Consider the following 13,538-nt stretch of genomic DNA (forward strand, 5'->3'; position numbering starts at 1 on the left):
AATATTTAAATACCCTTTTGCATTTTCTATGTGCATCGATTCCTTCAAACCTTCAAACCATCGATTCCTTCAAGTCTCCAACCTGATTTCCAAGTTGGAGAGTTGCAAGGATCAGGTTGGCCATCTTAAAAAGCTTTGAACAGAAAACGGAGAATGTGGACCCTGGTGCAGGAGAAGGAGAGTGCTGGAGAATACGAGGTTCTGGAGTTAACATCTCCAGGAGAGGGGTCTGGAGAAGGAGCTCTCAGACAGAAGAAGACTTCCAGAAGACGCTCTGTGGGAGGGAGGAGGATGAGAGGGAGCTGGAGGAGATGCTCCTGAAGATGGAGGAACAGGAGCAAAAATACTAGAAGAGGCTCAAAATCTCCCGAATATTAAGGACAAACGTCTCATCGGCTGGTGTTGAAGGTCCAAACTTACGTCACTGAGCTACAACAAATGTTCCGTCGCAGGTCTTTTCACTTTTCAGGAGAAATGTTGTCTGCGATGTTTTTTTCTGGAGTTCTCATGCTAACAAGTTAATTAAGCACAGTCGTCTGCACGTGAACTTTTAAGTTTGTATTCGCAGTCAAAAGGGATCCGCCGTTAGGTGTGCTGAGCTAATTACGTGATGATGGATCCTCCGTGGCGTGGGATAATTTCCCAGTGCTCTTTAAAGATAGTAAAGTCTGTGGCAGATAACTGCTTGAAGCCTTTGCGAGTCAGCGGCGGCAAAGCTGAATGTGGCAGCAAGTGTCAGGCCAAATCAATACACGCTTCCCAGGATTCCTTTTGTGCAGTAATCCACAGGCCGTGCTGGCCGTTGGCCCCGGGGAGGCCTGGGATCATGTTTTCTTGCTCTGCTTTTTTTGTGTGTGTGTGTTTGTGAATATGACAGCATTGAGCACAAGCTAATTACCTTTAAAAAAGGAGAATTCTGCACCGTAACCCGCTTAGCTCACATCTGAGCCACGCCGCGACCCCCGCCGCTCGCCCTCCGGAGGCGGGATGAGCCGAATTTACATGACGGTGTTGACGAAAGACAACCTCCAGCTCAAGAGCTGTGAAACGCAACCCTTAGCGCACGGCACCGAGATGATTCCCGTGTTAAACGTTCCCTTCGGATCCAGAGTTTCGGTCAAACATTTGGCCAGTTGTGGATGTTTCTTTAAGAGATCACTGCCCCATTTTCCAGCTGATTTCACACATCCTATTAAGTCATAATCTTGTATTTTCTCCCTTAAAATAACAAGAGATAATCCCGGAATCGAACCAGTCAGCTGTGAAATCAAGGAACCTCCAGGACTGAATTCCCGTGTTGCCAGTTAACAGAAGAGCATGTATCAGAAATATCACACAAATCCGTTGTCTGAACAGTAAAAATGTATTTTTTTTATGTAAAAAGAAATATTCACTTTTGCTAATCTGTTTGTTTGTTGAAGAATAAACCAATTTAAGTAAACATAGTCAAAAATTGATGTATTTTCCATGTAAATTTGGGGACAAGACCAATTTGTGCCAAGTGGTGCAGTTCCTCGCTTGACCACAAGAAAAAGGCTAAATTTCACTAATCCTCACAAATCACAAACAACTAAAGAAAGACATTTACAGCTTGGCGACAAACAGATTTGCTCTTCCCCATCAAAAAAACAACTAATTAATGAAGGCCAAGACAGCTCAATTTAGTCTGTATTTTAATATAAATCTAAGCTTTTTTGCTTTTCCCTACGTTAAAGTGTCGCGGAAGACGAGTTCCAGATCTTTCTTTCTGATCGTAAGCCATCAGCTGTCCATTAAAAATGTAAAATTAACATCTTTAAAGTGGAACACGGTCGTGTTCTGTGCTCGCGATGCAGCCAAGCGCGATGCTCTTGCATATAAAATGCATTTGGTCATCCCCCTGGCAACAGGGATGGAGAAGGTGCACTGAGTAAAATGAGAGCAGATTGCTTTTATTCTTTATTTAGAGAGTTATTCTAGACACTGACTCACAGATGCTCTATCACAAGGAAAAAACCTCCTTCCTGCACATTTGCGGCAGGACGAGGAATCTGTTCTTTGAATCCAGTTGAGGGAAGCAGGAGTGTTTTTCTTGTTGAAGAAAAAAAAAATCTATTTTCACCTGTATTTTTACCGCTAATTATCTCCTGGGACATTTTGTAACAAAGACAAAATGGCCCCTAAAGTGTGTGTATTTGAGGTTGGAGGCCCCTGTGAAACGGCTTCTTGTCCACTCTGATGTTTGGCCCCGGGCCTAAATATTCCCGTATTGATGACTATCAGATGTGGAAGCGATGTGGTGCTCCCCGCGCACGTCTGTAAAGGTGTCGATGTATTGGCGTCTCAGGAACATACTGTATCTGTATTTGCACAAAAAATATATCCAGAGAAAACCCAGGGCAGAAATTCCCCGATGGAAGAATATCTTAGCATGCTAACGTGCTAAATGAGATTATTTTGGGAACTGTGACTGACGCTGATGTCCACCTGCTTCTGAATCTCTCGCCCTTTAGATCATTTCCATTGTTTATTTAGTTTTATCCCAAATGCTGTACAGTACGACCTCTGTGTTAAACTTTACCTCTGTGGGTTTATTAGCGTTGCTGTGAGCGTCTGCGGGGCTTGAACCAGGCAGCTACGTCCCGACTGAGAAACTAAAGGCACCAATCATTTCCCCTTCTTGTCATCATCAATCATAATTACGCAACAATTTCTTCACCTTGGATCAATTTGTGCCATTGAGATCAAACGGCGCTGTTAATAGGCGCCCAGATTTCTCTGGGGGTAATCTATATCATGTGGCGCGAGCAGTAGCCTTTAAAGCCTCAACTCAGCTGTGCCGTATGTTGTTTGTCACTAAAGATGTTTTCCATCTTCAGATGAGGCAAAAATCAGCCGTATTAACTGATTTTATCGCTTATCGGCTCCTGATGATATTTACAGCTAGCTTAAATGTGCTAGTAGACACTTTAGCTGCTGTATGTGAACATTTTCACTCGTAAAAAGAGTTGTTTTTCACCAAAGAGGGGGAAATATCTGCTTTTTAAACTCCCGCCCACCTTAATCGCATCCGACGTGTGAGCAGGCTCTAATCATCATTGTTTCGGTCACAACACAAACTGGCTCTTCAAAGGTTTCGCCCAAGACACAATTACGCCAAATTACCTTTCCCATTTGGAGTCCGTCAGGGTCTGTTCCTGTAAACAGGAAGTTTGTTGTTAATGGCCGAAGGAGGAAAGTGGAGACAACACTCCGTGAACTCCACATCGAAAGGAAGAGTCTGGATTACAAACTTTCATTATTATTTCTAAAAATCTCATAATCCAAAATGGAGCCATGAAGGTGTAATATGCGTTTTACCCTTTGTATGCTAGTAATTAATGTAGCTCTGACCTGGGACGGATGTAAGTCTGGGAAACCAATTTTATGTAATTACCAAACTAATTACATCAGTTTTAAACTTCGTTCATCGCCAGAAGTTGTTGCTGGAAATTGCCTAATTGTGTTAACGCTCAGTCTTAATTGTTTTGTTTCTCATATGACTAGAAAAGTCGGACTTCCCGTAGGTCAGGGAACTTTTGGGAAGTGTCGCGTGTTTCTGATTGGCCAAGAAAGTTTTAGTCAAATCTCTAAAAATACCTGCCTGGCGACAAGGTGTTGGCTAGCTTTTAGCCGGATCACGTCTCGTATGAGAACCACCTCACAAACTCTGTCAAGCTCTGTAAGGATATTAGCATGTTGTTACCCAAGAGATGGAACACTATAGTGTTGAGAGAGGCTGTAAGAAACGGCGTGCTACAGATGAAAGGCCACGAACCCATCATTGTTCTTTCCAGAATGTGTTTGCAGTTAGCCTGCCGTTGTTTCTCACCCTTGTGTTCTGTAATTTAAACACTATGTCACTTTGAACTAACTTGATCTGAACTTTTTCTGGGTGACTGCTGACGATGCTAATGCCGTAGAGGTCATGTCCAGTGGCTCCCTGGCTCATATTAAACCCGACGACTGCTACGCTCACTGAGCAAAGATGGGTAATCCAATCCTGGAATAAATTTATGTGGGAGTTGTGGAAAATAGACCCTGATTTTATATCCTCTACTGGCCTATAGTGTGTTGTTCATGTCTGGAATTGGCTACAAGTGCTAATGATCATAGCATTTGTGTCTCAGACTCCTGGAAACTGCCCGGAAAAGACCATTTTTATCCATTTTAAAGGTAAAAGCGGCAACTGTCGCCATGACCGGTCACGTTAGCAGACGTACGATGACGTTGAAATTACGCAAACTGTGTGCGTCATTGTCTCGCGACAAATCACAAACCCCTCGCAATAATCTCTCAGCGTCACGTCACCGCAGCCCCGCCCGCCCCTGCTGCGCCGCGCAAACGCTCCCGATTGAACGCAAACGCAAACAGATTAAAGTGTAAATTTTAAATAGTTGCCTGCGTTAATTCACGTCCAAAGACGCAGCGATTCCGAACAGGATGCGCCTGAGCAGCACGTCAACGCCAAGAGCCTCGGGTTTAGTTTGTTAATGTTAGAATCCTGCATCACTGTTGGTTCCAAACGTTAGCATTGTGAGAACTGTAAACAACCTAAATAAGGCACAAAACAAACAAACAAACAAACCCCTGGCAACGCCTGAGGTAGGCTACACCTGCGCAGGTAGATCACCTCGATGATCCGACCTCATTGTTGCCAGAGGGAGGTAAAGGATCTGTTTTTATAGTCCCGTGGGCCATTTTTGAGCTTATATGTGCCTGAACTCTTTCCTTGGGAATGGGAATAGAGGAAAAATGTGGGGAGAGTTAATGCATTAATGCTACAAATTCCCCCAATTAAGGAAAACTGGTTTTCAGTTGAGCTGGAATTCCTGTAGAATCCCGCCAACAGTGTTTTCCTGGTTTTCCCAACACATGAGCCCTTTTCCTCTGTCTGGTCGTATGATCTATCCGCCCACAATGAAGGTTTTTCTTCTTTTTTTAATTAATTCATCAACTATTATTTATTCATGGACAGCCCGAACAAACCGTGGGCCTCATACTCAGGGTAGCACTTGAAAACATGAGCCGCGCTAACACGACAACGCGCTCTTTGTGGCGTGCTTCGCGTACGCGCTGAAAACCGCCACAACGGCTTGACGAATTTCACCCGCTCGCTTGTCACAGGTCGTTAGCATCACGGTCAACTGGAAAATTATGACAAGTGCAATGAATCTGGCACGGGGAGCGCGGAAGAGGACCTACAGGTTTTTTTTTTTCCCAGCCTGCACTTCTTTGCCTAATTTGCGCAATTATCACATGTTCATTACTTGTACACAACCTGCTAGCATAAAACTGCTCATTTTAACATCCTCGTTCCCTTCCCTCTTTGCGAATTACTGGTCTGTAATTCCCAAATGTGTGGGCGTTTAATGAGGCCTGAGACATGTTATTTTCCCGCAACGACGCCGTCCACAAAAATCGCGCACTGCCGAGTGCAATCATGCAACACTCTCTGGCAGCAGCGAGGCAAAACCTGCAGCCCAGAACTGCTCCACTTAAAGGGAGGCTGATGTGAGGGGAGCAGACAGGCGAGAGTGGAAGGCCCCGTGGTCATGCAAAATGCAGAGGAAATATGACTTTATTACAGCTCCCTAATGGTGACATAACAATCTGTTCAGCCACTCTCCTCTGAATCTCACAGCTTTTTCTGAGAGTGCTCCAGAAAAAAAAAGGAAAAAAAAAAAGGGGGAAATCTTTCAGTGCCAGCGAGTTTAAACGCAATTGAGTTTGACCCGATCATCTCTTATTCATCACTTCAGTTTTTCTTGTTCCTCGTGTCAGTGATAAATGTCGCAAGTCCGCCGGTAAAACCAAATACAGCAGAATGTGAGAAACTGTTTACCATCGCTCCGATGTAAACAAAGAGTCTCTGTGTCAAAGGATGGATCGTGACGGCTATTAGCTCCTCGGACGACTGATGTGAAGCTAGCCTGGACCCGCTTATGTCTCTGTTAGCTATTAAACCGCTAGCTGTCTACTTATGTGGCGGACTGTTGCGGATTAGCATTATTTCAGATGTTCTGCCACAGTTTGAGCTCATCCAAATGTGGCTCAAAATGGTTAGCCGCTATGCTCGCGTTGCGTTCCCGCATGAATCGGCTCCATGAATTTCCAAGTATTGTCTAAATAGAGCCAAAAATCATTCTCACAGTAATGTCAAGTGGATGTCCTTACAAAGTCATACAATGAATTATGATGTAAACACATGCAAAAATGGAGCAAATTAGCAATGCTGGGCAGGACTGGCTTCTGTTTCCTGCTACACAAGCTAAACAACAACGCGTCAATAGAGACGGATGGCTTTAATGTGATGATTGAACTAGTTTGTACCATTCTGAATGCTAAGCTAGGCTCATGTATGCTTAGTAAGATAGATACAGCTCACTCAACCTGTGTTAACCATTGTTATGCAGCTGTCTATTTGTGGAATTTAAGGGATAAATAAAATAAACACAAACTCTTTTGTCGTTTTTAGTGCTGCGGAATCAAAGCGTGAATAATTCACGTCTGAAAGCATCGGTCTCCCTGAAATGGCTCCTCTGGACGTCGAGGGATGTGAAGGTAAAGGAAGCACTGATATTTCTGGAGCGTTCTGGCTGCGTTTGCCATAACACTTAAGAGGTTAGCTTGAAAGTAAACTGACTGAATCATAGAAAGCAGCCCAAGTGCTCGCCACTTCCTGAAAGTCCTTTTCTAGAGAGAGATTCATGCCTGGAGTTGAAAGGTCAACAAGCGTTGAAAGTTTTTGAGTGCTTTTGACTTTTGGCTGGATGGCTGACACGGTTTGACGAGGCGGCGTGACTGTAAACTGTGACCTTTAGCTGCGCATCATCGCTCTCAGCTGATGAGTCATGTTGACGGCGCGCGGTAATAGCAGTTTGGATAGCAGATGACAGGTTGTGTCAGTCGTCAGATCACCACGTTGATGGGAGCGTAACCCCGGGCTGCTGTCATCCTCCATCCCTTCGCCCGCTGAAACGCACACTGGGGGGGCGGTTTTCAATATTTAGCGTCGCGGCGTTGGCGTGTGGCCGTTTCTTTTGGCTGCTTGACTGTTTTTATTGTGTAATTGAAAGAGCGGCTGTTTGGCGCCATCACGACGCAGCGATTTAAGGAGCCACAGGTGCGTCTGCTGTCTACCTGGCTGATGCCCTCGCCGCCACACTTCCCTGATCTCCGTTTGGGGAATGGTTGTCCCTTCCGCTGCGTCGGGCAGAGCGCGGCTTCCCCTCAGCTGCCGTTCGACGCGACGTGTCTGTTTACCGACGACAAATTCCCACAAACGGCCCCGCTGCTCCTGTCACGCCGGATGAGCGGAGGGATGCGCAGCTGCCACGTCCCCGGGGGCCCGGCGCCCGGGCTGGGAGCAGATGCTGCCAGTTCAGAAGGAAGCGGAATGGACGCGGCTCACGGTGACGATTTCATGCCAGGCGATGTGGGTCAGCTTATCGTTGTGTCACCAATTGCTCAGAAGGGGCGAGTAAATCGACAGGAAACTCACCAGCGTTAAGCTCGGCAGTTTTTAACGTGTACATGCACGCCACGGTGCACGTTCTGGAACCAGCCTTTGGGGAGCATCGATGGCGTTGGCAGCGTTCTCGTTTCCAGAATATCCCGAGGGCTCACAGACCTCAAAAACTTTGCTAACAACGCAAGAACATCGCGCCGCGTTCGTTAGCGGTCACTTTTTAAGCTAGCATTGATCGACCACACAAACCACCTTAAACTTATAGCCTGAAACTTTTTATTCTGGCTCACACAATCTCAACATTGGAAGGGAATAAAAACCTGGTGTGCCAGATAATCTGCTATTGATCAGATTAATAATCTCTGGGGGGGCTGCCAAGAATCTGATACGTCTGCATTCGCGTGTGTACAGACGCTCTTACTCCAGCGTGGACAAACGCAGACTTGGTGCCTCCGCGTTACATATTAGTGACAGCAGCTTCTTCCTAATTCAGTCGATAGGCTTCCATTAACGGGGGGTAGGCTGTCAAAGCAACCTGTGACCTCCGCGCGCCCCCCTGGAGCCCACCGGCCTGTGATGTCCGTATCAATATGAATTTCAGCCCTTTGCGCCCTCTAGCCACATTTCCCAATGTCCATTAGTCTCGAGTATCTGTTTCCTCCAACTTGTACTATTGATTTTGGTGTCGTTTGTAGCCGAGCTGCTACGCCGGTCTTCAAGGCGGCGACAGGTCGAGAGGAACCTCTCAGCCAGAGTTGCTTTATTCAGTCCAATAAATGAATTTCTGAAGTTGATGTAGCGGTTGTCTCCTGACACCTGATCTCCGGTCAGAGGTGGACGTCGGAGGTGAGCTCGGAGGTCGGAGCTTTTCATCTCGGAGACCGCAAACGAATGACCTGTTGTGACAATAACCTCGGGGAAAAGGCTCATCAAGCGTCTCTTCCCGAAAATAACCGAGATTAATTCACTCTTGTTTTAACTAAAAATGGGTAGTTTAACTCCGCCCCCTCTGTCTCCCTCACCCCCGCCTGAGCTTTACTTTTACCTGCATGTGCTCATAACGTTTTTATGTAATTATTTCTAAATTTCAGTGTCCTGTTGTCCCATCTGTGGCGAGCAGACGTTGACATGTGGCTCTCCTTCGGTGCTGTGGCATGTTTGCCACCAGGGGTTCCTTTGGGACAAACCACAGAAGAAGACGTGTGACCTTTGACTTTATTTATGGCGTCGCCACTCGCGCAGGAGCTTTTCATCAGATACGTAATCCCCTCAGCCCCCTTTCAATTTGCAGAGGCACTCTGTCGCTAAAGAGCGCTAAAGTCGACAAAACGGGCGGATCAATAAGTCCCCTCGAAGCCTGCTGGGAGTTTCGCGGCCCCCATGCTGGTGCTCAGGTTGCAGCTCATAATGAATGGGGTGTTGTTTATGTTGTCCGCGCAGCGTCGTGGAGTCCATTGAAGCGACCGCTCGTTGTCTCTCCAGCAGTTTCGAGAATTTACGTTATCAATATGAACCACGTTAACAAAACCAGTTTAATTTTAATCAGTGCAACAAGAAAGCGAAAATCTACAGATTCACTTTTCCCCATAAATTTGGATTGTTAATTCTTTAGCAGCATTTTGTTAGCATTAGCTGTTGGACCGCTTTCAAACCAGCAAAAAAAAAAAAGAATTCAATCTCACCTTTAAATCACCTTTTTCAAAACGCTAAAACAAAATATGAAGTCAGAACAGTGAAAAACTGAATTTTGTCCTAAGAAAATTCAACTTTAGTTGTTTAGTTTCACCTCTTTTATTTTGTTCCTGATATAATTTGGTGTTTGATTGGTTTTCGCTGTAGTTTGTTGTTCTTTAAAACAGCGTAATAACAAGACCTGAACATTGTCAACGCTGGTTGACGCTAAATGCCGACTCGTCAGTTTTAATGCCCCTGACACCACATTTGTCAAACCGGTTGCTGTATTATTACACAAGTTGTACCGACACGTCACATTAGCGCCACCCATCTCATCTTCACGGCTCCAAGTCTTTTTTATCCCCCGGCAGCTCCAACTGTAATTGGTGGTAATTATAAATCCCTGGGAATGCATTAAAGTGGCCGGCGGCGAAAACGGCCCCGATGCACAGCTCCGGGTGTTTGGAACGCGTACAAACGGCTCCTTAAACGCAGCTATTCGCATGTTTGGGTCCTGTTACGTGCAGGGACCGGTGGTGAGCGACTTGACATGCAAATCTCAATCAGTGTTGTCACTCGGAGATGGGCGAGGTGAAATGAGATATGGCAACATGTCACGGCGGCTGTGGGGGAGCTGAGATGATGGCGCCTTTGCTAGCAGGGCTAGCATGAAGCTAACCTCGATGTCCAAGTCTTCATGAGACGTTTGAACACAGGAGTAAAACCAAGCTGAAGCAGTAGGGGGGTCGCGTCTCGGCGTTCGCATGCTAATGCCATGAAAGAAACTCTGACCACGATCACTCAGCGGGACCACATTTCACTCGCAATCGGCGGATCAGTCAAATCAAACAATGGCGCTCGGCGTACATGTTAGCGGGAATGGAAACCATGTGCTTTCTGCACTGGTCAGGACTGGAGAAACGCGCTGACAGCTCTGGATGGCCTTGAGGTGCTCATCATCCTCAGAATAACCCTGCCAAACTCGCAGCGCCCCCCCCCCGTTGTTGGCAGGAAGTCAATCGTGTGGATTAAACTACCCATAATGCTCGTCAGTCATCGATGGCGCTAAAGAAGCGCAGATGGATTCTTGGCTCGGGCTGCCTTTTTGATCACTGAAGTATTAATGGATTTCTCTGAGGTTCGGGGTGGGCGGGGCCTGTGCTGGGGGCGGGGCTTCTGCCAGCTGGTGGGTTCAATGGAGACTTGTGGGTGCTGAAAAACCCAACGCAAAGTGTGTGAAGGCTGGAGAGTCAGGAAGTCTGGCGACTACACCCGACCCCCACCCCCACCCCCCCACCTGAAACACACTTCCAAGACAAAAACAGATCAATCTTTTTTTTTTTTGAATCGTCCAAAGGGAGGAGCAAGTCCTGCCATTACTGTCACGTTATTGCCGTCTGCTGGGCCAAATAATGACGCGTCGTAGACATCAATGGGTGGTGATTAATTTTTGATGCCCTGGCCATATGTTCTGCCCCACCATTCCCAATGATGGCAACGAGGCCCCCGTTAGGCCCCGGACCCCAACAACACAAGTCATTCAAAACATTTTAGATTTTGAGGTCTAAAATTCCAACACAAAATTTGTTGATCTGAGTTTGATTGGATAGAAACAGCTAAATAACAGTTTTATCTATACAAAGAAGGCACTTGTGAGTGATTCTATATGATTCATCTATATGATGGGAGCAGTAAAGGTCAAGAATGCTACAATAAACCTCAAGCCTCTAGAAAGTTATTTGCTAACCGTCGGTTAATTTTGTTTTTGGTAACTTAATTGTAGAATCATTTCTGCTGGTATTTAATTTCTCTGTTGGATTTTAATGTTGATTCAGGTTTTACTGAATATTTAATAGTGTAAACAGCAGCTTGTTTGGTGATTGGGAGCGATGATGGAAGAAGGCAGCAAAGGTTGACAGGAATTCTGCAGTGAAAACAGCAGATTTGCAGGCGGACTAAGTGGTTGAGTGAGCAGGTTAACGGTGACGGGGTCTCTGAATGGCTGTGACAGGGAGAAAGCAGCGAGGGGCTCCGGCACTGAAGGGGGAAGTGACCCGGAAACGGCATCTAAGTGCAGCTTTTCCAGGGAGGAAAAAAAAGCAAAAGTCTCCAAAATTACTGGCCAAGGTCACCCAAGACTCCATTGGTCCAACTGGCTTAGAGAAACACAACTGTTGTACGACAACAAGAGAGAGAACCTGTGTGTGTGTGTGTGTGTGAGAGAGAGATTTATAGAGCTCGTTTTGCACATTGTTTTAGTATCAAAAGATTATTTTTAACAGTCTGCAGTTGGTCAGATCAGCTGTTACTCTATATTTTATGTAAATTTTCTTGTAAAAGACTCACGAAATCTTGCAAATCCGAGTCGAGGAAAAGTTTGAAAGGAAACTGAAGTCTCGCCAGACACACGCAACACTTCCATGTTCTTTGAATCTAAATATGTTTTGGGAGATTTACGACGTTTTTACTTCTGGAATTACCCTGATGCAGGACAAAAACCTAGAAATAAATGAATAACACTATTTTTTTAGTCGTATTGCAATTACAGTTGAGGTCCAGAATAATTGTTCTGCGTGTTCTAGTTGTGTATAGAATTCAAAAGTTATTTAAGTTTTAAATTTATAGTTTTAGAGTTGCTGTCATCGGGTTGTAAGAAACGGCTTTGTTGTACATCTTTTATTTATTAGGCAGCACCAGGTGCGTCATCAAAAAGGCAAAATCCAGAGTAACTAAAATAAAATAAAAAAACCCTGTGAAGGTTACCAAAGTTCCTCGACCTCGGAGCACTATAAATATTAAAAGTTGTGTCGCAAAAATCGAATTAAGTCCTAATCTGACAAATGTTGCCAAATGCATAAAAACACGGTAAAAGTTACGATAAAAACCCATTTAATTAAAAAAGAAAGTATAGCGACATTAGTTTATGCTGCGTCGCTCAGACTTTAATGAAAACTACATTCGTTCATGTGACGCAAACGAAACTGTTCATAAAAAAATAATACATGCACAAGTTCGACTAATAATAATAATAATAATAATAATAATAATAATAGTTTGTAGGCGCACAAAGTGTCACATGCATGTCTTTGATTAGTTCACGTTGATATGAAACGAAGTTTTTGATGAATTTCCATTATAAAAAAGTGACGCGCCGTCACGCCGCTTGCGTCCGCGCGCTCCCACGGAAGCGTCATTCTGCGCCCAACAGGCCGAAATATTTGCCAGTGTTGGAGAAAAAGACGTAAGGCGCAGGGCTGGGGTAGACCACGGGGAACTGCATGGGTAACAAGCATCCGCCCAGCAGGCTGCTGTCTTTGTAAAAACCCGGTAATTGCACGTTTTTGCCCGCCTCGGAGAGGTGCTCGGCGGGCGCGGGCCCCTCCACGTCCGTGGTCAGCTGCCGCTTGAGCTTATTGCGGCGGTTCTGGAACCAGATCTTCACCTGCGTCTCCGTCAGCTGCAGCGAGTTGGCGAGGCACGCCCTCTCCGAGCTGCTCAGGTAGCGCTTCATGTCGAAGGTGGCCTCCAGCTGAAATATCTGTCTCTTGGAGAAGATGGTGCGCGTTTTCTTCTTCACCTGAACTTTGGGCTCGGCGTCCTTCTGCTCGGACGCGGCTGCTGCGGCCCCGGGGGACGCGCAGGCGGTCGGAGGCGGCGTGTTTTCCCCGCGGTCCTCTCGCCGGGCGGCAGTCTTGGTTTGGGCTGTGGACGAAGCGACAGGAGCTGCTGTCAACACAAACTTCAGTGCCGTAGTTTCCCCGCACGTACGCGCGTAAAAGGCGCATGAATACAAAAGTAACTATTTCTTCTCGACATCCCCCTTTAAATCCTCTTTACCTGTCTCCTCCGAGGTGCTGTCACGCCTCCTCCGGACGTCCCAAGCCTGTAAATCCTCGGTACATCCCTTGCCTCTCCGCTCCTTTGACGCGTCCAACTCTTGGCCGCCGCGCTGCTTCAGGTTCAGGATGTGGTCGATGGTGAAAGTTAAAGAAGCGCCGCGGCTGGGGGCGTCTTCTTTGCTCATGTTCCCCGGCATTTCATTTCTTTCCCCCCTCCGACAGTCCTGGAAATGCCGACGCGCCCCTCCGGACAGCTCCGCGCAGCATCGCTCCTCGGTTGCAACTAGCGCGCAGAGGAGCCGGAGCGCCGCTCTTCAACGACCCGGAAGACCGCGGTTTAGCAGCTTTTGATTGGTGAGGTTCGCCGGGGCAAATGAGGGCGGTGTGCAGATTTACGGCCGGGTGCCATCAGGGCTCCAAAGCCGCTTTTCTGTCATGGAAATTCAGCCGCGCTCCCCTGATGCGCCATTAAACCCGTGAACTTGGTTATTTTATTGTTGCAGCTCTTCTGTCCAAAGAGACGATCTGGGACGCGA

General features: G+C 46.4%; 1 protein-coding gene and 1 long non-coding RNA gene across 2 annotated transcripts in view; one reads left to right on the plus strand and one right to left on the minus strand.

Moving 5' to 3' along the window:
• Positions 1-13,538, plus strand: part of LOC130522617 (uncharacterized) — a 48,008-nt gene that overhangs the window by 5,306 nt on the left and 29,164 nt on the right. The window contains exon 3 of the long non-coding RNA XR_008949656.1: positions 6,497-6,582. This is a non-coding gene — a long non-coding RNA (uncharacterized LOC130522617). The remainder of the gene's footprint in view (positions 1-6,496; positions 6,583-13,538) is intronic.
• LOC130522616 (homeobox protein HMX2-like) lies at positions 11,853-13,455 on the minus strand. Its single transcript, XM_057027168.1, has 2 exons — positions 13,001-13,455; positions 11,853-12,865 (listed from the first exon to the last, which is right to left on the minus strand). The coding sequence occupies exons 1-2, from the start codon at positions 13,197-13,199 to the stop codon at positions 12,354-12,356; spliced, it is 711 nt and encodes a 236-aa protein (XP_056883148.1). The 5' UTR covers positions 13,200-13,455; the 3' UTR covers positions 11,853-12,353.

The sequence above is a fragment of the Takifugu flavidus genome, chromosome 3, assembly GCF_003711565.1.
Source record: "Takifugu flavidus isolate HTHZ2018 chromosome 3, ASM371156v2, whole genome shotgun sequence".
NCBI lineage: Eukaryota > Metazoa > Chordata > Actinopteri > Tetraodontiformes > Tetraodontidae > Takifugu > Takifugu flavidus.